General features: G+C 37.4%; 1 protein-coding gene across 12 annotated transcripts in view; it reads left to right on the forward strand.

The window, feature by feature from the left end:
• Positions 1–23471, forward strand: part of LOC129720673 (limbic system-associated membrane protein) — a 67962-nt gene extending 44491 nt beyond the window's left edge. For all 12 annotated transcript variants that reach the window (XM_055672199.1, XM_055672202.1, XM_055672200.1 and 9 more), the window contains exons 8-12: positions 1379–1476; positions 8482–8603; positions 12636–12816; positions 14701–14871; positions 18037–23471. In XM_055672199.1, the coding sequence (XP_055528174.1) occupies positions 1379–1476; positions 8482–8603; positions 12636–12816; positions 14701–14871; positions 18037–18195 (731 nt within the window). In that variant the 3' untranslated portion in view covers positions 18196–23471. The remainder of the gene's footprint in view (positions 1–1378; positions 1477–8481; positions 8604–12635; positions 12817–14700; positions 14872–18036) is intronic.
• The last annotated feature ends 236 nt before the right edge of the window (positions 23472–23707 follow it).

Consider the following 23707-nt stretch of genomic DNA (forward strand, 5'->3'; position numbering starts at 1 on the left):
AAAAATCAATTATATTTTCTATCGACTGAAAAATGTAGGGAAACTTGAAATTACCAGGAAAAGTTGTTTTATTATTACTAGTTTTTCTAGAGCGTATATGTACAATGCAGCAATACACGCATATAGTATTTTATTTCGCAGTGAGCTCGTTGTGTTATTTTTCAACATTCCTTTGCATACATTAAAATTTTTAGTTGGGATTTTCCATTTTCCTCATCAAGGTGATATTTATTTTTAGCGTAGAGAAATTGAGTCTGATGAAAATAGCAAAATCTAAATTATTTTATTCTTGGGCGTCTTAGTCAAAGGAATTATATTATACACTAGGCAAGGTTTTCATTTAACCATTTCCCGCTGATATATGGTATCACTGGACATAAATGTCATTGATTAAAGTTTAACAAGTATGCCTGACATTTTGTACCATGAAACAATTCAATACGGTTAGAGAACAGATTGAGCTGTCATTTTGTAATACGGATACTTAGTAGCAAACTTAAAGATTAAAGCCTTCAAGATTCCGAATTCTGCAAAAGTAAATATTAGTAGTGCATAAAACATTTGGATTTTCTGGCTACTTCTTGTAAAGATGTATTTTGTTTGAAAATTTGAAATGGGTTATATTACTTATGAGCCTCTCAGCTGGTCTCGAAGTACGATGCTAATCTAACAAACCAAGCAGCTCTGACGGAGTGAGTGGAGCCGCTCTCATCACCCGAACCAGCACTAACCTGTCAATTTGGACTGATACCGTAGTTAGTCTCTAATTATGGCAACTGGTCGCAGTAGTGAGTTGATATGAGTTGATACAGGCTTCGATACCACGATGTTTGGCTGGCACCTGTACCGAGCACCGAGAACGGAACACCGTCCCCTAAACGTGCTGGGAAGGCAGGAGTAGGATCAGATACAATTTTCTGACTCATGCTGGTCGGGGGCGATACACAGTGGCCCAAAAGGCGCTATGATGACTAGCCAGAGCTTCCCTAGCCATGGCCTCCTCGGGTAGCTGAGATATTATGGGACCATAGAGACGACTACTCCAGATGAACAAGAATATGTTCTAACACGCAGTTGTCCTGTACACTAAACCTTGACTGCGAAGTCTGTGCCAAATAAACACAATATCACGAGTCAGCTCGGCTCAAATTCTGGATAAGAATAAGGAAATACAATTTACGAACGATAGCCAGTCCTTATGTTCAGAGTAACCCGGTGAGCGTAGCGTTATATTTCATAGGTTGCAGACTATTGAATATCACTTCCATTCAGATTGCTTGAGGAAGAATGTTTAGAAGTAACATTTGATCTGTTGCTTACTCTCAAAGTATTTCAACAAATTATTTATATTTTCTCTTTTCTATTTTTTTAATTGCAGCTCCACCAGACATTACGGTAGAAAAAACTTGGGTACACGCCAGTGAAGGATTCGATATAGATCTGATGTGCACAGTCCACGGGGATGTCAACTCTGAGGTAAACAGAATGCCAAAAATGGGAAAAATGTTCCGTTTCACTTTCAATATAGAGGAGATACTGTTCTTCGTTTTCTGAATTCCTTTACTTACGTTTGGAATTATTTTGAAAATTTTCGTCTAGAAACTTATAATTAGACAATCGTTCGTACACATAGGAACAATTGAGCAATCCAAAAAATAATTCTGTAGTTTGCGCCGAGTTATGAAAAAAAAAGACAACTTCCTTGGCTATATGTTGTTAACCTGTTCTAGTGAATTGCAATTCGAGGTTGCAACAGTAGCAGGAAACATTAAAATGCTCAAATAATAACGGGCTCACTTCTTGTTATTCTCTGTCATACATTAATTAAAAACTTTATCCTTCTAGTTATCTAGTTGAATGGTTGGGAGTAGCAAGAAGGTTAAGCCAAGAACCTAAAGTAGGTACTGATAGTTTGAATCTATAGCATATCTTCAGAGAAGACGGTGTCAGTTTTCTTCTCCTACTTGTTGAGTGGAGTGAAAATGCTTTTAAGAGGAGCTGCTCGGTTGTGCTATTCCACAGTTCCAAAATTGAGTCATGAAATAAATACTCAAATTTATTTATGCATAGGTGAGTGATTGTATGTTTGGGGGGAACAGCTAAAGTTATGCTTTCGGCTTGGTTATTTGCACCGGAAACTAGAATCTCGCTTATTTGGATTTTACGTTTTTGAAGTAGAATACTTCTCTCAGGAAGTTCGGCTACATAGGGATGTAAAATGAAAATCTAAAACCGAAAAAAGTGAAAAATATGTCCAATTTCAAATGCTAATAAATCGGTTAGTATTCGGTGGATTTCCTTCGTTCTTGCAGCAATAGATTGGAAAATCTTCTAAGATTCTTCCCAAATGCAGATAATTGTAATTTATTTATTCAAACTATTGTACTATTGAAAATAGTCAAGCCTTGTCAAAAAGAAAAATTCGGCCTCTGATTGGTCGTTATATGATTGCTTCCCAAGCACGGTCGACAGAATCATAGACCTTGCCATTTGAAATGTGCAATTTGGCCTATATAAGAGCCTGTTTCACTCGAAGCCGCTCATCATTCATTCTCTGCTAGCGTGTTGAGCAGTACAGTTGTTTATTTTCGCTCCGTTCACTTTGTACGTTCGTTCGTAAGTTTTTATTTTCGCGTTGGAAACCGACGCTACGGTGAACCCTGACATGGGTAAATCGAAAACCGGTTCTAGTACGGGTAAACGGCCTCGACCTGGAAATGCCCCCGATTCGGCGGCTAAGAAGCTTTTGGCCAACAACAGATTTGCTGTCTTGGAAAACTCCACGGACCCCGAAATAGTGAAAAAAGAGAAAATTCCACCCTTCTATGTGAAAGGATTTCCAGAAGGTCTTCGTGAAGCAATTGTCTTTTACATCGAGAAAGGACTGAAATGCACTATCCGTATGTGCTCTGACGGCTACAAACTGATGGTTCCGTCATTGAATCACTACAAGGCGGTGCAAGTAATACTGCAGCAGCGTAAGGTGGAATATTTCTCCCATGACATTGAAGCAGAAAAACCGCTCAAGGTTGTTCTCCGTGGTCTTCCAGACATGGAAATTGACACTCTGTTAGAGGAACTGAAGGCAAATGGACTCAAGCCAATACAGATCCATAAGATGTCACGCCACAACAAGACTCGGAAGTACCGCGACCAATTGTACCTTATCAACCTGGAGAAAAATTCAACATGTTTGGCGGATTTGCAGTCCATTCGTGCCCTTTTCCACATCATTGTGGCCTGGGAGCGCTACAAACCAGTTCATCGAGATGTGACCCAATGTTCCAATTGCCTGTTGTTTGGACATGGGACTAAAAACTGCCATATGGCCTCCCGCTGCATCAAATGCGGACAAACGCACGCACCCGACGCCTGCCAATTGATGGAAACTGCCGATCCTGTCTGCGCAAATTGTGGAGCTGATCATAAGGCCACCAGTCGTTCCTGCCCAAAGCGGGCGGAGTTCATCGAGATCCGCAAAAGAGCCTCAACCAACAACCAACCCGGTCGGAGAAAAATCCCAGTGCCAGTGAATAACGAACAAAATTTTCCAGTCATCGCATCGCGACGTGCAATCCCAGTGCTTCCACCTCTCCCACTGAATAATCGGCTTACAACCTCGTTTGCCGATGTCGCAGCATCGAGCCGTTCCTCGCCTCCCCCGGGGCTCCCAGGGCTTACAACTCCTGCCACTGGAATGAAGTTTACCCGCACAGACGCCGAAGAAAACAACGCAGATTCCCTTCTCACTACTGAAGAGTTCGTGCATCTCCTGGCCGAAGCATTCGTAGCCCTTCGCACCTGTAAAACCAGAGCTGAACAGCTGCAAGCAGCAGTTTCCATCCTCACCAAATATGGCCCGCGAATGCATTAACATCGCTAACTGGAACGCTTGCTCGTTAAAGAGCAAAGCCATCGAATTCGCTGATTTCCTCAACGAGCGGACTATCGACGTAGCTATCATCACCGAGACACATCTAAAACCTGGCGTCAACATCTACCTCCCCGACTTTCGAGTTGTTCGGCTCGATCGTACCCACTCAGCGGGTGGAGGCGTAGCCATCGCGTTGAGGAAGAACATCTGCTGTAAGCTGCTGCCCAGTTTCAACTTAAAAGTCATCGAAGCGGTTGGGGTCGAGGTTTCTACCCCTGTCGGCCCTATTATTATCATAGCCGCCTACTGTCCGTCGCAAGTCAGCTCAAGGAACGATTCATCCTCTAATCTGAAACAAGATCTCGTCAAGCTTACCAGACATCGGCAAAACTTCATCTTGGCTGGTGACCTCAATGCCAAACATCAAGCCTGGGGCAACACTCGAAGCAATCCAAATGGCAAAGTCGTCCACAATGACCTACAAGCATCTTCGTACATCATCCTGAGCCCAGACTCCCCCACCCGGTTGAGTCGCTCCGGTGTCCATTCGACTATCGATTTTTTCATCACCAACATGGCAAACCTTTCAAATCCGATCGTCTACCAGGAACTGAGCTCCGACCACTTTCCAGTGGTGGCCGAAGTGGGCTACTCCGCCAATCGATTTCGTGCTCGTCGTCGCAACTACCATCGTGCTGACTGGCCACGGTTCCAGCAGTTCATCGACGCCAACATCCGCTACAACATCGAGCTTGAATCGACGGACGACATCGATCAGTGCTTGCAGATCATCGACGAGGCTCTATCCTTAGCCCGTGACCAACACATCCCTGCTTCTGACCTGGTGAGTAACACTCTGAATCTAGACAGCCTAACTAAATCTTATATAAGACTTCGTAACACAATTAGGCGCCATTTTCAACGTACTGGCCTGCCTCACTTAAAGTCTTACTGCAATCGTCTTAATAAAATCATTAAGGCCCGGTTGGTGGATCTCAGAAACAAAAGCTTTGAAAGTCATCTTCGCTCTCTCCCAGATTGTGCAAACCCCTTCTGGAAATTAACTAAACTTCTGAAAAACAAGCCGAGACCTGTCCCTCCTCTCTCCCATTCTGATCAACAAGCTGGCCAAGTTCAGCTAATAACACCAGCTGAAAAAGCTAATGCACTTGGCCAGCATTTCGTAAATTCTCACAATCTTGGTCGTTCCCTGGTGAGCCCCTTTGAGCCTGATGTGGCAGCTACAATGTCCAGAATCGCTGTGACCCCTCTAGTTGTCCCAGAGGAATCTATAATTTCTGCAGACGAGGTAATGGCAGCCATCAAATCATGTAAAAATATGAAGGCCGCGGGTGTCGATGGGGTGGTCAATCTCGAATTGAAAAATTTGAGCGTTGACTTCTTTCATCACCTCGCAAAGATCTTCAATAAGTGTTTGGAACTTGGCTACTTCCCGTCCCGTTGGAAGCTCGCCAAAGTTATCCCCATCCATAAACCTGGGAAGGATCCCACTGACGCTAAAAGCTACCGGCCCATTAGCCTCCTTTCATCTATTTCGAAATTGTTCGAAAAACTGATTCTGAGACGTATACTAGAGTTTGCTGATCAGAACAACATCTTCCTTAGAGAGCAATTTGGGTTCAGGAAGGGGCACTCCACTGTGCACCAGCTCACCCGGGTAACGAACATTATCAGGTGGAACAAGTCTGTTTCCAAAACAACTGCCATGGCGTTGTTGGACGTTGATAAAGCGTTTGACAACGTCTGGCACGATGGTCTTGTTTATAAGCTGCATCGGTGCAACTTCCCGATCTTCCTTGTGAAAATCATCAAAAATTATCTGTCGGGTAGATCATTTAGGGTCTGCTTGAACAACTCCCAGTCTGATACATTTAATGTTGATGCTGGGGTCCCCCAGGGTAGCCTCTTGGGTCCTATCCTCTTTAACATCTTTACGTCAGACGTTCCTCCCCTTCCGGATGGTGGTGTACTGTCCATGTTCGCGGACGACACTGCCATCATGTACAAAGGGCGAGTGATCCGTTCGCTGACTAGAAAACTTCAAGCAGGCCTGGATGTTCTATCCGGCTACTTCAACAACTGGAAGATTTGCATCAATGCGGCTAAAACACAGGCCATCTTATTTCTCCACTCAAACTCACGTCGACTTGTTCCGCCTGACGACGTCAGGCTAAAAATTAATAATTCACCCATCGAATGGTCGAGAGAGGTGGGATACCTCGGTCTTGTTCTGGACAGCAAGCTTATATTCAGATCACATGTGGAAAAAACATCAATCAAAGGCAACATCCTAATTAAATCTCTATACCCACTGATAAACAGAAAATCCAAACTGTCCCTGAAGAACAAGCTTGCTGTCCATAAAATGATTATCCTGCCAGTATTAGAATACGGTTTGCCAATCTGGGAGAGTTGTGCCAAGTATCACCATGATAAATTACAGGTTATCCAAAATAAGATCCTAAGGATGATCCTTAACAGTCCTCCAAGAACGCGTAATTCTGAGATCCACCAGCTAGCCGGTCTAGATACACTTTTGGTGCGCAAACAGGCAATTCTGTCTAGATTCAGGGATGCTTGCCAGAGGTCAATTCACGAGGAAATTCGATCTTTGTCAATTTAGTTTTTAAGATAGTATTAGTTAGGTAGGTTATTCAATTTTATTTAAATTCATAAAATTACCGTGCCATTGAGGCAAAGATGTAAAATTAATCTTCAAGATAATTCAAAAAACCAATCTAAATGCACTACTACGAACAAAGATGACGAGCCTTTAGGGCTGACCAATTATCCTGTCATAAAATATACCTCTGTAAACAATATCAAAAATAAAAGACAATTCAGCAGCAGCAGCGAAGCCGCTCATTATAATTCTAGACTGCAACAGGACCAGTCCTCCCTTAGCAGCAGCAGTGGATACAGCAGCAGTAGCAGTGCAGCGGATAACGGCCACAGCTGTGGTATGGCAACGGATAGCGGAGCGCGTCTCAGCATCCATGATAACGCAGGATGTGAACGGCATCTTATCAGACATTGAATTAAACAACAAATTGTCCTTATTATTTTCTTTTAAATCAATTTACACTTTCAAGAAATTCGGAACAGATATATATATATGGTTTCATCTCCGTGTTTCAGAACGAACTGAATTAACTTTTCCTTCAGTCATGAGCACAACATCCGAAATGCTTTCATTATCAGCATAAAAATTAATTTTACGCATAATCAAAATTCAAAAATTATCAAGTCCAAATCAGGACAAGCAACTATATTATTGAGAATGGTCAATCCTTGTTGAAGCGCGAAATTTGACTGATCTGATTAGTCGTTAATATGATTGCTTCTCAAGCACGGTCGACAGAATTATAGACCTTTCCATTTTAAATTTGATATTTGTCTGTATAAGAGTAAGGATGGGAATTATCGACTAAAATGGCTATCGATAGTTATCGATGGTTTCCTACTACTATCGATAGGTTTTTCATCCCTATATAAGAGCCTGTTTCAGTCGAAGCCGCTCATAATGGTTCTAGACAGCGACAACAGCAGTCTCCCTTAGCAACAGCAGTAGCAGTGCAGTGGATACCAGACGGATAGCGGCCACAGCTGTGGCGTAGCAATGGATAGTGCACTAGTTGCAGCGGATCTCAGCATCGATAGCAGCTGGGCCAGCTGATGCAAGGACAGCGGATACCAATAGCAGCGTATAGCGGCCAAAACATTGGCATGGACCAAAGCAGTTGCAGCGGGTTTAGCATCGATAGCAGCTGAAGCAGTGAGGCACTTTAGTGAAATGTAGTCTAGTAAATGCATTCAATGAAAAGTTGACTCATTTTGACAACACATGAGCCGTCTAGTTTTGAGTGTTAAATCAGCTTTTCACTGTTTATTTTATCACAAGAAATACTTTATTCACACTGTCAGTGATAACGCCAAGATGTGATCGGTATCTTATCCGATATTGAATTGAACAACAAATTAAAAAAAATGACTGACACGCAAGCAGCCAGGTTTTCTTTCTTGTAAAAGTATTCTACTTCATCATTGCGGTCGTGGCTTTGCACACAACCCTCCTGTGATTTTTTTCCTTTAAAGGGTTTGAGATCAGAGCTGATAAGCTGAGTTATACTAGAGGAAAAAAATCCAAAGGATTGGAATTATTACTCAATTTGATTGCTTTTTATTCTCTTTTTTTACAAAAAGTTTTTTTGAAAGAAGTATTTAGCAGATGACATTTGTATTTTCATCAAAATGGCACATATAAACTTTATATTGTAAGTTTTATCATTATTTTGTTATTAAATTACTCCTCTCGCTCTCCCTAGTGTTTGTTGGTTGCATTGCTGTGCCATGGTGGTTTAATTAAAATCCTGAGTCGTCAAACCAACAATTCAGTATGAAACCACAGCGAAACTATTGAAAATATATTATGAATACACATTCTTACACTTCTACTGGTAAATGGGGTTAACTTATTTTTATTGTAAATACTGTTTCAATTACACTTTAGTCATACTCAGTTCAGCAGCGGTACCAACTGTTTTTTTATATTCACTTTCTGTATACTTTCTGCTAATAATCCACAGATGCTATGGTACCAAAATTCATTTCTACTGGATCCCACCGATCGAAGATCTATGTACTCCAAAGGCGACAAGTACACACTGAACATCAGAAATTTTCAACAGTCTGACTTTGGTAATTACAGGTAAGTTTTCAAATCCGCTTCCCGCTGTTACTACTTAGGGCCATCCTGTCAAGACTTTTCGATGCGATAGACTGTTGCCTAATGACATCCAATGTCCTCGGCAATCTCTTTCGGCGTACATTTTTACTTATTTGCAGTTAATCGATTTTGATGTTCTGTTGCAGCATTTAAAAGTAAATTGAAACAAATTCACTGTCTAACAAAAACGGACTTGAGCTTGAATGACCGCACATTTCATAGTTGCTTCTTCTGATAGATCTCAGCTAGTTAAGTTACACAAAGAAACACGTATAGATGGCGATTTTGCATTAATTTATCATCTTCAATATCCAACAATTCAGTAGCTTCCGCTTTGTAAAAATCAATCATGACGCCGGCTACGTCCTTACAGTCGGTAGAAAAGGTAAAAGGGAAGTGTTACAGCCGTTGTTGTCAGAGACCGAGTTTACCTCTGCATCTCTAAAAACTTAAACAGAAAACGAAGGTACTTTTTATTAAAGTGGTCAGTGACGGACTTTAATACATTTGCCTTTCTCTCTACATGCCTATTTTTATAGACTCTATTACTCTTCTTTACCGAGCCTCGTTTAGTTTCCCTGCAAAGTATCGGCAATTCCCAATTTCTACGCTTAAAAGTCGTGAACATATTTTAAGAAAGGTTTTTAGAGTCGTACTGGAGCTTATTAGTTTTTACACAGCAACATACTGCATTATAATAAATTAAATTCAGGACTTCTTGGGAAGGTTTTAGAATGCCTCTGAAAGTTTATGTTTTTCTTCAATGCGTTATTCACTATTTATGATGATATGTGAAATAAATTAAAAATAGTAGTAACTTCGAACAAGAGAAATTATCTCAAAATTCTAAATTCTCTTTCTGTTAATGTTCAAACCTGGCATGAAATCATCACAAGGGTCATTGAAGATACTTTTGAGTTGGAACCAATCTCGATGGTCTGCACGATATTGTACGGAATCTGAAAAGTATTTTAATAAAACATTGGAAATACCTAGTAGATTTACACTCTTTACTAATCACCTTCAATGATCTCACTCAGAGAGCACAACAAGAACTTTAAGTTTCAGACGGAACGATTTCGTTTACGGTTTTGATAGTAGCATCAGATGACAAAGCTGTAAAGTGCATTTGATCTAGTGCCATGCTACCATAAAATTTATTAGTTTTCCAAAAGACATAAAGTGCAGATTAAGAGTAGTTCTAGTTACAGTTTTGTCGAAGTATCGTGATGGAAGAAGAACTCAAGAGAGACCGTAAAGAAACCAGCGCAATCCATCCATCTGATATTACAAAATAAAAATTTCACGTAAAATTCATCCGAAATCCAGAAATTCTTAACATAAAAGGCGTAGTGCTAATTGTGGTAGATGATGTTTAACCCTAGCACTAAAAAAAAAAATAAAATTTCACAATGTTATCGAGGGGCTTGCTTTATTCTGTAGTAAAAAAGTAAAATTATCCAAAGAATTATCCTGGGATGAACATTAAAGTTTGATGTCAATTGAAATTTTGATATTAATTCATGGAAGTAAGAGAATAATATATGAACATAAATTAAACTTAAATGGGTTGATGATAGTCTTAAGTTGTATCATAGAATCAATTCATACTACTTAAATTTACATTTTTTTGTCTGTGTTCGTGATTACCAACAAACAAGGTTTTATATAATTCCAAGCGATTCTTTGTATGAAGTCTTAAGTTCACTTCAAGTTCATGTCATTAAAGTTCTCATTCAAGTTGTAAAGATATTCATAAAGCTGTGTTGAGGATTATGAACCGGCTACCAGAACGTATATTCATATATTGGGTTTGAAAGTTTAGGTTTAACACCCTCTCGTAACGTGTGCAAGTTATTTCATAGTTTTATTATAGCCATTAAGATTTATCTTTTTCAAAACCCGGCATTAGATACACAATCCAAACCAATACACCGGATTCTCTTTTTTCACAATAATTTTTTACACGGATATTATTTTCATGTCTTTTTCGCACGGTTTCTCGAACTAAGACGGTTTTTTCTTACATGGGAGGCATCCCCCGTTTGAACCTTTTCGCAGTTTTTTCTGCCGCATAAAAAATATTTATTTTTTTAATTGGAACAAACAATTGGAAGTTTGGAACTAGAATATTCCAAAAACGCAATGGTCCTTTGTATACCAATAATTAACTGCAAGGGAAGTGACTAAATAATAAAAAAGTCAAGCTCCAACAGCGGAATTAGGGCTAGGTTTTATTTTAAACAATGGCTAATGGTAATTCTAAATGGCAAGACTTTCACAAAATTATGTTACGTAATTTCGTTTCTCTGCGTACTTTTTAGTAAGTTTTCTACCTGAATAATTGCCGATCCGTAGGTAAGCCTCCATTGTTTGGTTCACAGCTATCAATTTAACTAGAAATAAATCATACTAAACTAGGGATTTATTATCTTTTTACACATAGTTTGCCGTCTTCCGATCTTTTCAGCTAAAGATGTATTCGTTATTCTTGTGCCGCATACAAAACCAGGCATAAAAGAAACTTCGGCAGTATCTACAGCCACAGAGGATATCTTTCTACCCGTTAGTCGTTGGAGGCATAATCGTGATGCTTTCACATTTCCAATTTCATTCTTTGGTGGTGCTACCGAGCCACCACGCGGCCTGCCAAAGGCGTCTTTATGATAGTACTTAGCGTAATCATGTAAATTTCAATTCAACTTTTTATGCTCATAAATCTTTCTGCCATTCAAAGCCGGCTAGCTTGTGCTAGTCGAGAGCTAAGAAGGGCGGAGGATGAGCAACCGATGGAAACAAGAAATCTGTTCAAGTCCGCGTGCAACGTTAGACCGGAAGGAAGTATAGGGCGTGAAATGAAGTAAATTTACAGCACCATTCAAGTGTAATAAGTATCATTACCATGGATATGAATTCTCAATTTGCGGATAATCTTCCACTTTCAACGAAAAGTCAAACCAAGTGGTCATAATGATACGCCGTATCGTGAAACTTCTACACTCTTGCTCGATGTAGTCCTGCATTCATATAAAGTTACCTGTTGATAAAAATCAAAATAATAATCTTAGTAATTGAAGTCTGTATTTAAAAGCTTCATTACACAAGCTTCATTTGGTTCATGTTTTCAGTTAAAATTTTGTTTTTGTCCTGCGAAATAGGTATTCACAGATGAGGATTGAAACAAGATAGCAATTATATTAACCTCACTTAAAATAAAATTCGACTGGCTGTGAAATTTAAAAAATCAACTTTCTTTTTAATATATTTTCTATATTTTTACTGCTATCAATATTCATGTTGGCAACAAAAATAAACAAGATTTTGCTATCCACAATTGTTATGTAGAACGCATGCCAGCAATTCAGTGCTTTTGCATGGAGTTGTAATTATTCAATTGCTTCAACAGGCGAATAAAAATAGTGAAGTGAACCGATTCTGGGTACATGGATATTATGGTATTTAGGAGAATGAGAAACCTCGGACGGTACGGTACGTACGACAGCCTGATGAAGCTGTCCGCCACAATATCGACTAATTGATTGCAGTGAAAAATGTACCCAACTGGGAAAAAGTACAACTTTCAAAAAACAGTGAAAGATGCAAACAAATCTTGGTCTCGAAAAGCATAAATATGTACCATCTATCCATTTTAATTAAATGAACTGATCTTGTTAAGTACGTGAGGATGTTTTTTGATGAGCACGTAACTGTAAGAAATAAAAAAACAACTATGATGAAAGTTATCATAGGTACTGTTCTGATTTCAAACGAAATCGAAAAAATCGCGTGCCTGGACTAACAACCGCGATGTTCTTTTAACAAATATGATGGTGATATAAAGTACGTTGATTCGATCTTTTGTGCAGTTGACAAATTGTGAGGAAAGCACAATTCAATGACGGATAAAACCAAACTACACTCTGGTATTTCCTTTTGTTAAAGGAACATTCTCCACAAACTAAACTCTGCAAATGCGAAGAAAAAAGTAAATATACGCATATCTTTTGATTTCAGTTGCGTTGCGGACAACGCACTCGGCCGGACGAAAAAATATATTGAGGTGTCTGGTCGACCCGGGCCAGCGAATTTTTTGTCACCAGCCTACAGCACACATCTCGACCGATATAATCTGACGTACACCATAGAATCGATACCACCGTTGGACGAGATCAAGCTGCTGTACCGTAAGTTAATGGTAGGTACTTTGATTTCTAAATTTGACTTCTCAACTGTTCTGTACACTATCTGTTGATTGAGAAATATCGAGTAAACATAGGGTCAAAGTTCAAAACTAACAAACTTATGGTTGTTTATATAGTTGGTGAGATTTTAATTTTTTGTTGTGAGCATTTTTTTTCTATTTTTTTTTTTGAATCATAAAGGCAAATTCCGAAACCGATTGTTTTTAGTGGGTTGTGTTCTACGTTGTAAAGTGGTACTAATAAAAATGAAGAAAAAACTATTGTCTAGTTAGCTATCAAATATGTTTCATTTAAATGCATTATTCAATATCACTAGAAAATCGAGAAATTCCACTAAAATGGTATAGTGAACTTCATGTTACAAGTTTGAAAACATTTTGACATCATTTCGCCTTTAATCATCTGATGCTAATATCATTATTCGCTCAATCCTCTGATTCAACTAATCTGATGATTACTCTACGCCACCACGGCAAATACAGTCATCGTTGCGTTGATTCGAGCTGTCCTTCTCTCTATTTGCGCAATTTATCATTTTATTAATCTTTAATTACTTTTCCATTGCCGTTCTCTCTTCATTCGGCTAGTCGAGTAGACCTGTCGAGCGTTTAGAAGAAATGTCGCTCGCTACACTTGCAAGACGAAACCGGTAAAGTGATTCTTTGCACTATCGCTTGTTGGCTCAAAGGAAGCTCTAGAGAAGCTAACATAAGGACGGCATAGACGCCGACGGTGGATGTTAGCGCAGTTTCATTAGTCACAATGACTATCTGTAATACACGATGGTTCTGCTATCATCGTTCTGTGCTGCGCTTGAATCAACCCACAATCGTCTTTATCAATGCTTTTGCTGAAGAAGAAGCAATCTGACTGCTCATCGCACAGTGCAACGTTTCATAGATAAAAATAAAAAAAATTTTTTTTTTTTACTAAAGTAATTCAATATGTGCATTTGTTATATAGATTTTTCAAATATACTGTAATGGTATTATTTACCTTGTAAATCCAACTATACAGCTATGAAACTAATTTGTATCAAACATCCGTCACTAATTTATATGTATAACTGACGTAAATTATGTGTAAAAAGCATAAAATATTCATCGTTTACTAAAATAACAGAATGTATTCAAATATAACTAACGATAAATTGAATGAAAATAACATAGAACCTCATTGCGGTGACGTTTACATAACTGTTTTATCCCATAAAAAAATAGAAATTTGATATTTGAGACACTTTGGTGATTACATGTATAAAATTCATCATTTATGCAAATAGCTCTCATCAGTACTATTTTTTCCAAATGACGAAAATGGCTTTGTCCCGCATTCCAATACATTCAACGCATTGTGCAACACATTGAGAATATGTTCTGAGAGAGCTGCCGATAGCTATGTTTTCCCATTCACGTTTCAATGATTCATTTCTGCAGTTTTATAAGTTGGCTCAATATTAGTTTAGTTTTTTTTGGTAAATTTGGTTTAATTTGGATTTGGATCTCAATGTAGTAATCGAGAACCCTCATCGTGAAAGCAGTAATTTTTGTTTTATTTAATACGTACATTGTTTGTTTTTATTTATGAAAGGTTTTCCACTGACATCACAACAATCTCAAAACTAGTTATACAACAATAACTGTTTTTTTATCTATCACCATGGAACCATTTCAATCCTGTTATGCTGAACAAACGACGTGGTCACTTGCAACGACGATAACAACGCAACGAACAAATCACATTTCACATCCCGAAACAAATCGTCATCATCATTACAACATTGTTGGATACGACTAATGGAATGGTGGATGTGCGCCTATAATAATGGCATACAAAATTTACCATTCTCTATCGCAACTCGGATCTCGTCTTTGCAGATGAATGAAACGTATCAACATCCTGGAAACTGGGAGGACACGATTCTAGTACCAACATTAGCCCGCTCTGATCCAACACATTTTATTATGTCGCATGTGATAAAAGGTTTATCGCCAAACTCAGTGTATGAAGTTATGATCCAGGCGCGAAATATGCACGGATGGAATGAGGTAAGAGAAACTCGTCTAAGTTATTTCGTTTATTAGATTAATTACTTTCAAGTGACCAACATCAACTAAACAGAGTGTTAATATAGTTTATGGTGGCTGATCACAGGAAGGAACAAAGGTTGATTTATTCTATCGATTGAACATTATAGAACTAGATCTGCCAGTTGAGAGTTAAATAAATATCTATGTTGACCATGTTAACCCCATGAGGTTTATTAATGCGTTTATTAAGCTTGTCTACACTTATCGATCAGTGGAAAATGCATGGCTGATGACAACAGGCCTTCCAGCTGCTCTAGAGGTACGATGCTGGCATAACAAGCCAGTCGTCGTAGGTTCAAGTCCCGGCTCGGGAGAGACTGCTAGTGTCAGTAAAATCGTAGCGCAAGCCCCGAAATTGTCCTGCGTGCACTTAACAGCTGGCTGCGAAGTCTACATATGTATAATAAACAGAAACCCGAGTTCCGAATGGCAATGTAGCACCAAGGCTTTGTTTTGCTTGATTTAACACGAATGAATGAAGTAAAACTAAATTTATAAACAACACTCACATCTCTAAATCTGTCTAATCACAGCAAAGTTTGTGTTATGAGCTAGTCTTCCTACCAGCAAGAGCTGTTAATCTTCTTTTTTTGTTTTTTTTTTTTATAAAATTTAACTTGCCATCAGCTTGGATTGTTTCTTTATTTATGTTAAATCGTTTTGTTGGCAATCTGTTTTTCGTTACGCAAGAAAAGCGTAAATTTTTAAAACCGACTTAAAAACTCAATCACAGAAAAACTATCTCTATGTTTTCTGTAGTATCCTAACTTAATTAATAAACATTGCCAAAAGGGCAAAAACAGCCATTTTTTATCAACTGAATGAGGTTCCAAGTTAAATATTGGACTAGTGCTGTTTCACATTAATACAATTTTACACCTTCTTAGTAGGACTATTTCCGTTAACATTTAGATTTCCCCAGTCAATAAATCCATCCCTTTTCGCGCTGACTTGGTATATATGATGGCAAACTCGTGAACACGATAATGAAGAGCAATTAAATCGGACCAGAATTAGCGGAGAATAATTAATCAAGCTCATCGCAGGATATTGCTTTTGGAAACGATTGAACCGAGCCGGTCTGTAGAGAGCTATCCGTATTTGTTCTCAAACAATAACATCAACAGTGTAGCGGTAAAATGTGTTTAATTATAATAGCACCCCGCGCAGGCAACAATAACGCAACCCAATAACAGGTCTTGATTGCTTGCTCGACTTGCTTCAATATAATGCCGAAAGCAATACATTATCAAATGGCTCTTTCCTGCTTCATAAATCGTTTGGACCTAATATATGTGATAACTTCTCAAGTATGCTTCCCAGACTATCGAACATATTTTAAGTGCATTCCACTCTACAGCGTAAAATTTACACAGTAATTTCCTCCATCGCTTATGATAGAAAATTCCATGATATTCCATGCAAATTTCAATGATATTGCACATAATTTTCAAACAGAATCGTGGTTTATGTCAGAAGCAACTAGAATTTAAATGAGAATATAATTTACGTGACGTGTTATATTTGGAATTTTTTACTGTGTTTGCAAGTGCTCTAATGCCAAACACAATTATATCTAATTCATTTTAATAATAAATTGAAAGTAATAATGTCTCCTTTCTAGACCCAAGGAGGTTCTCACATAACTTCTAGTGTAAACTGCAAACAATCGATATTAATGACTAAACCATATGCATTAGGGTGACAATGACTCTATAGAAAAACTTAATCATCGAATTTCAAAAACCAACCATGTACATTTTGTTTATTAGCCCACAAAATGACCTGTGCAAAATTCCAGCTTTTCTGACATGGTTTAGGGATGCCTTGAAGCGCTCAAAGTTGTGATTTTTTTACCTTTGAAGTACCCCCAAACCAAATCCAATTGAGTTGAAATTTTGCACAGGTCATTTTTGAGCCAATAAACAAAATTTACATGGTCGGTTTTTGATACTTGACATGACACTTTTCGCTACCATTCTAATATGCATATACAATATGAATAAAAGTCCATGCGTATCTTTCAGATCGGTTTAAGACGAATATTCAACTTTCAAAAGAGTTTTTTTTTTGTTTTATTCAATCAAAAGAAAATCTATTGGCTTTCACATTTATTGTATTGTTATCTCATATTTTCACATTCTCCAAAGAATATAACAAAGTTGGAAATACTGGAAGTAGCGATGCTTAATACTCAACATAATTGCAAATGGACTGTTGTTTCAAATGTTTCTTTCGTGGAATAAAGGTAGTTTGATTTATTTTTCAATTTTGTGACAGTTTTCGCTGCAATGTTTTCCACCAATGGAACAGAATTGTGATCTCACTGACACTAATAGTCTCCCTCGAGCCGGGATTCGAACATTCGATGAGTAAATCGTTAGACAACTATTATTGGTAAAATTCTTCAGAAGGCTGATATAGTTGAAACAGTGCAACTAGAAATCAATACTGATAAGTTGGGCACTGTCTAGATTACTGAACATATTAAGTGGCCGATTCACTTCCATTTAGAAACATTGTTGAATCAATAACAATAAAAAACATTAGCATGTCGCCCCCAACCACAAATCACTGACTTTTAAACGCATATTAGTTTTAATTTAGGATCTTAACTCGAGCTAAAATTGAGCGAAATAAAATAGCATATTGACTGATTCAGACTTGAACTTTTCCGTGTGCACTTATTTTACTCGTTGACGCATTGTTGAAATTCAAACCAAATTGTTATAAATTATGAACTACGTATTCAAATTACATATTTCTCGGTATTTATTGTAAAATATAAAAAAAGCTGACCAGAGTGAAAAACCGAAAACTTTTCTTCTACAGTGGAAACAATACGCTACAACAGTTTTACACTCAGTTATTAAACACTGGATTAAAAATTACTCATATCTAGTGTAGTAAAACAACCATAGCTAAAGAAAAGTTTTTGTTGTGCATAAAATTAATATAAGCATCACAATTCTAGGTATCATAATCGCCATTCTATGGTTAATAACGGTTATAATGGTTGTATTCCATAAATCTTATTTTTATATGAATAATTGATTAATTGGTTCAAAACAGATAATTTTACTATGCACAAATCTCATGTTATTTATCTGCCATTATTTTCAGATCAGTGACATTCATCAGTTCTACACACGGAATTACGAGCTGGCCTTGAACGAGCTTGAATTCGTGATGAGTTCAATCTCCAACAGCAATGCCGCCCGATGGGTGTTTAGCCCGGTTGCTTTTTATTTATCAACACTGACTGCTGTGCTGGTTCATTAGCTATCGAATATCTACCCGGTTATTTTATGAGTGACATCAAAACCATTTTGCTTTGTCTAGTAATTACAGATACTGAGAGGTAGATCCATAAGTGATAACTTTACCCAAATACTCCATGTATCACCTGTGAGCGAAAGTAAGTTAACCAGTCGCGTATTTTAAAATTAGACTCTTACCGTCTGCCATCAACATCCAAATCAAATGGGAATATTCGATGAACTGCTAAAAACAGCACTTTTTATTACCGAAATACACTTAGCAGCTAAGGGTAATGCAATACAACTAGAAAACCGATGTAGACTTTTGTATCAATTACGTGATATATAAGTTAAGATTATCCAAAGGGAGGGCAATAAAAACCTAGTCCTAGGATTATTTGCCATAGTAAAATCAACCGTAGTATTAAGTAACACATTGAGCAAATTAGGAGTCCTTGATGTTCAGAACATTTGCTGAAATTTTAAGATTTTTGTATATAGAATGAATGATCACAGAATTTTCATAAAAACCCGAACCATACAGTGAATTGGGTGTGCGAAAAACGTCCAGTAGAAAAAAAGATTAATGATACCTACTCAAACTAGCAATTCAACCGACTGGTAAACTGAATAAAAGAATGGTTAGTGTTCTTAGTGAAACTGTGAAAAACAAGTGATTTGAATTATGACTATTAGTCGTTGTATCTGTATATGTGTGTAGCCGTTTATGCATGCATGGTGTTAACTAGGACTGCAATAGGTAAGTTTAAAAAAATCGGTAATGGTTTCCACTATTTGAAACCAAATACAAGAAAGTACACGCGGCACGGTACCGGGGCATTTCTCTTCTTGAGATGAATTGAAAAATCCTTTATGTGAGTTCATTACATGTTTTATAAAACTCTGTCTAGGGTAAGCAATCAATTTAAGGTAGCTTATGCAGCCTCCTGTGCACTGAAACGAAATATTCGAAATGTGTAAAGTGTTATACGAACGTAAATCCAGTCTGCAGCGAGTTTTCTTCAGTACCTAGGAAATTGCTACAATTTTGATTGATTTCTTCCGAATTTACTTTTTTCAAAGATTTTTCTGTGGTGAACGGTATTTCATGCATTCGCAAGATAGCTAGTTGATCAGAGTTTTCGTTCCCGTCTTCGAAATTGTCGATATTGATCAAAGTTCAAGAGCTGGAGCCCGTTCTTTTCAACTTATGAAAATTGTAAATCCGTGACAAATCTGTTTCTTACCCTATACTAGTTTAATGTATTTGATATTTGATGATTGATTAGGTTACTAATATTATTAAAAAAATATTTTTTTTGTTTTAATTTCAATAATAAAAAAATTCTATTAGAACAATTCTGTAGGCAACTAATTATTGTTTAGGTTTCATTCAACAACATCATAGTTGTTTTTGATTAGTTAAAAATATGTTACATTTTTGCCTTTCTCCTAGAAAGGTATAGCAATCACTTGCAAAACCGAAAGTATAAAAGTGCTCCAAAGGGCCGAATGGCATATATCACTCGACTCAGCTCGACAAGCTGAGCATTTTCTGTATGTGTGTGTATGTGTGTGTGTGTGTATGTGTGTGTGTGTGTGCAGATTTTTATACTCACTCACTTTTATCAGAGATGGCTGGACCGATTTTCATGAAATTAATTGCAAATGAAAGGTCTCGTTGTCCCATAAGACCCTAATTAATTTCATTGTATTCGGATGTTTAGTTTGGAGGTTATGTATCAAAATGTAAAAATCATGAAACCTCATTATCTAAAAAACTACACAACCGATTTGAACAAAATTAGATTCAAATGAACGGGCTACCTGAAAAACCCTTAAATTTTGAATTTCATGAAGATTGGACTTGTGGTTCAAAAGTTATGACAAGTAACGTGTTTTGAAGACTACTTAATCTCACTCATGTTTCTCAGAGATGGCTGAGCCGATTTTAATAAAATCAGTGTCAAATGGAAGGTCTAGTTGCCCCATAAGACCCTATTGATTTGTTTTGCGATCAGACTATTACTTTGCCTGTTATGTTTAAAAATGTGAAATCCAGCTATGAAAAGGAACATATTCCGAAGACTACTTGAACTAACTCACTTTTCTCAGTGATGTCTGACCCGATTTCTACAGAATTAGTGTCAACTAATAAGTCTAGCTGCCTCGTAACACCCTATTGAATTTTACTGTAATCGGACTGTAACTTCGTCTGTAAAGTACCGAAATGTGGAAATCACGAAACTTCATTATCTCAGAAACTACACAACCGATTTGATCAATATTAATATCAAATGAGCGGGCTAGTTAAGGGTTAACCGATGAATTATGATTGAACACGTGGTTTCGAAGTTTGGCTGCCCTATACGTTCCCATTTCATTTGGTTATAATTGAACTTAAGCCATTGTTATGTATTAAATTTTTATCAAAACAACGAAAGCCTATTATTTAAAAGATTACATGACTAATTTGAACATAACTAGTGTCATACGAACAAGTTATCTCTCAAACTTACAAATAACAAACTTCATAACAATTTGATATGTAGCTCAAAGGTTATGGAAGGAAAAGAAATTCAAAGGCTATTTGAAACTATACCTGCCTTGATCGATGTATGTGGCCTCAACATAATTTAAATGTGGTGTCGTACTATTTGAACGTTCCAAGTTCATTGATCCCTTGCGGTTTGTTTGAAGTCTGCAAATGCACGATATGATCAAAGTCAAAAGCCATAGGATATGATCAAAGTCAAAAGACAAATCATTTGAAATGATTGGTTTTATCGAAATGACAACATCCTCGACTTTTGGCTTCTGTACATCGCCCTAATTCTGAATATATTCATATTGGGTGGTATTCGGTCATTTTCAGCAAATTTTCTGGCATCAATCTGACACCGGAAATAGTCATATTGGGAGGTATTTAGTTATTTTGATTGTTTTCCGGAAACTAACAGTGGTCGTCTTTAAATTCAAAATGGTGTCAAGGGTCAATGTTTGGTTTCTATGCATCATCTCGATTACGGAAATATCCATGTTGAGTATTATTTGGTCATTTTCGACTGTTTCCTATAAGTTGCCATTTAGCGATTCAAAATGGTGCCTGAGGTCAATTGTTAGCTCATTGCATCATTCTGGTTCCAGAGATACTCATATTGGATGATATTTGGTTATTTTAGGCTGTTTTCCATAAACCGGAAGTCGCCATCTTGGATTTCAAAATGGTATTTAAAATAATTTCTGGCCTCTGAGCGTCATTCTGGTTGAAGAAACACCCATATTGGGTGTAATTCGATCATTTTCCGCTGTTTCCCAGGAACCGGAAGTCGCCAACCTAGAATCCAAAACGGGGTCTGGGGTCGATTTCAGCAGCTGTGTATCATTTGTTACCACTAAAGACATGCACCTGCCAAATATGGTTCCATTTAGTTGATTAGTTCGCGAGATGTGCAGAAATTTGTGCAGACACATGTGCTTCCTTAAGAGGGATGGGCGTCGAACCATTATGGACATATTTTTTACCCTTTAAAACATCCACATGCCAAATTCGGTTTCATTTGCTTGGTTTGTTCTTGAGTTGTGCAGAAATGTATCTTTCATTTGTATTGGACCCCTCCTTTCCAGAAGAGGGAGGGGTCTCAAACTGTCATAGGAACCTTTATCGGCACTAAAAACCGCTACATACAAATTTTCACGTCGAACGGTTTGGTAGTTTTCGAGCCTATATGGATCAGACAGACAGACAGACAGACAGACAGACCGGACTACATATTTATATGAATAGATTACAACATCAACCTAAAGAGTGAATATACATTTATTGGATTGAAGCGTTCATGTAAATCTATTTTTACAAATCAAAGTTTGAATGAGAAAGGCTGGGTCTGACCGCTAGGTGGATTAATTTAGGTTTTTTTGTTTATATGCTACCAAAATTCTGCAGAAACCATATTTGGATAACCGATACCATTCATCCTTGAAACATGGTAAAGATAACAGAGTATTCACTCTAAACTTTCAAAGAACTATTAATTTTATCAATTTAAAAAGCAGTCCAGGAAAGATGTTTCCTTGCTACTTTACCCATTACGTCGTTTGCGACTATGACCGTATTTACGAAGAGACATATTCTAAACAGTCAAGTGCATGAAAAACTTTTCGCCCCGTTACTTTTCTACATCTCATAGTTTTAACAGCGCTTTTAGAATGGTGGGTTGAAACTTCCCTTTATTGTTGTTGGATCCTAACCCACCAACGAGGTATGGCGGTGCAAGAAAATGCGGTCAAAGTTCGACTTTCCAAATCCCGGTACCGTTTGCAAAGCTCAACGTAAATAAATAGATGAATGTGCTGATGGTAGCGAGTATTAGAAAAGCTTTCAAGGTATCTCTCCTTCCGAGTCCTCTTTTCGCCCACACACTGTCAACAGAGAATCGTGATCGACCACGGCTGAAGGCTGGTTAGGTCTCATATTGTGGTAAAAACCGGGTTCTACAATCTGTGAGGCGATCATTTGATAAATATTTGATTGAACTAAAGTGCCTTATGGATGATTTCGTTTCTATTCTTTTCGGTTCGGGGTTTTTACTGTGTGTTTAGATATAGATACAATAGTAAGGTGAATAGACTAATAAGTGCTTCTAAATTGAAACCCGTTATGCGGTTTGCTACTAGTAAGTAGTTGTCAAAGTTGGTGTTTTTTTGTATCGTAAACTATAACTAAGCTAGAGCAACCCTCGACAGTTCATGTGAATAGTTGTATGTATAGACTTATATTGTGTTCATTGAACAACATTTTGAATATAGTGAATATAATTTAGGGATTTAAAATCGTTGTTTCCTTCCTGGGAATACGAGTTTATAAGCAATTCCATTTCTGTTCATTTATCGTAAATGTAAACAACAATTTTAATTTCTTTGGCAATAATTTGGTATTGGGATTCGAATATAGATTTGCAGGGACAAAACATAGAAATAATGTGTAAAATAGTTTTTTTTTTCCCGATTTAACAATCAGTTGTACAGACACACCCCATATAAGAGCAGATTGCAAAATGATATGGAATGGAATCACATGAATATACTGTACTGAAGCAATGTCAGATTTTGACAGAAATGCGAAGAGCATAAAGCGTGCTATGTGGTATTCATATGAATTATAAATGCAGCGACATCTGGTTATAGATTAATACAGCAATTAGAAAGTAGATTAAATCACTTGTAAATATTTACCATATTACTGGATTTAGCAAAAAAAAAAAAAAATAAATCTCGACATTTCATAAAAAGAAAATAAAACAAACAACTTTTGAAATTTCACAGTTCCATGCCCTTGCGCCACAGTTCAATAAATAAAATTTCTTTTACATCCTTGGCAGACGACTTCCTATTTAACGGTGAGATTATTTTCCTAAGTTTTTTACTAAATGCATATGTAATTGTCTTTGTATTCCATACGAGAAGGTAAGTGTCGTATATAAATAATTAAAGCTAAAGCAGGTCCATAATAATGTCATCATTGATTGAACGCG

The sequence above is a fragment of the Wyeomyia smithii genome, chromosome 2 (assembly GCF_029784165.1).
Source record: "Wyeomyia smithii strain HCP4-BCI-WySm-NY-G18 chromosome 2, ASM2978416v1, whole genome shotgun sequence".
Taxonomy (NCBI): Eukaryota; Metazoa; Arthropoda; class Insecta; order Diptera; family Culicidae; genus Wyeomyia; species Wyeomyia smithii.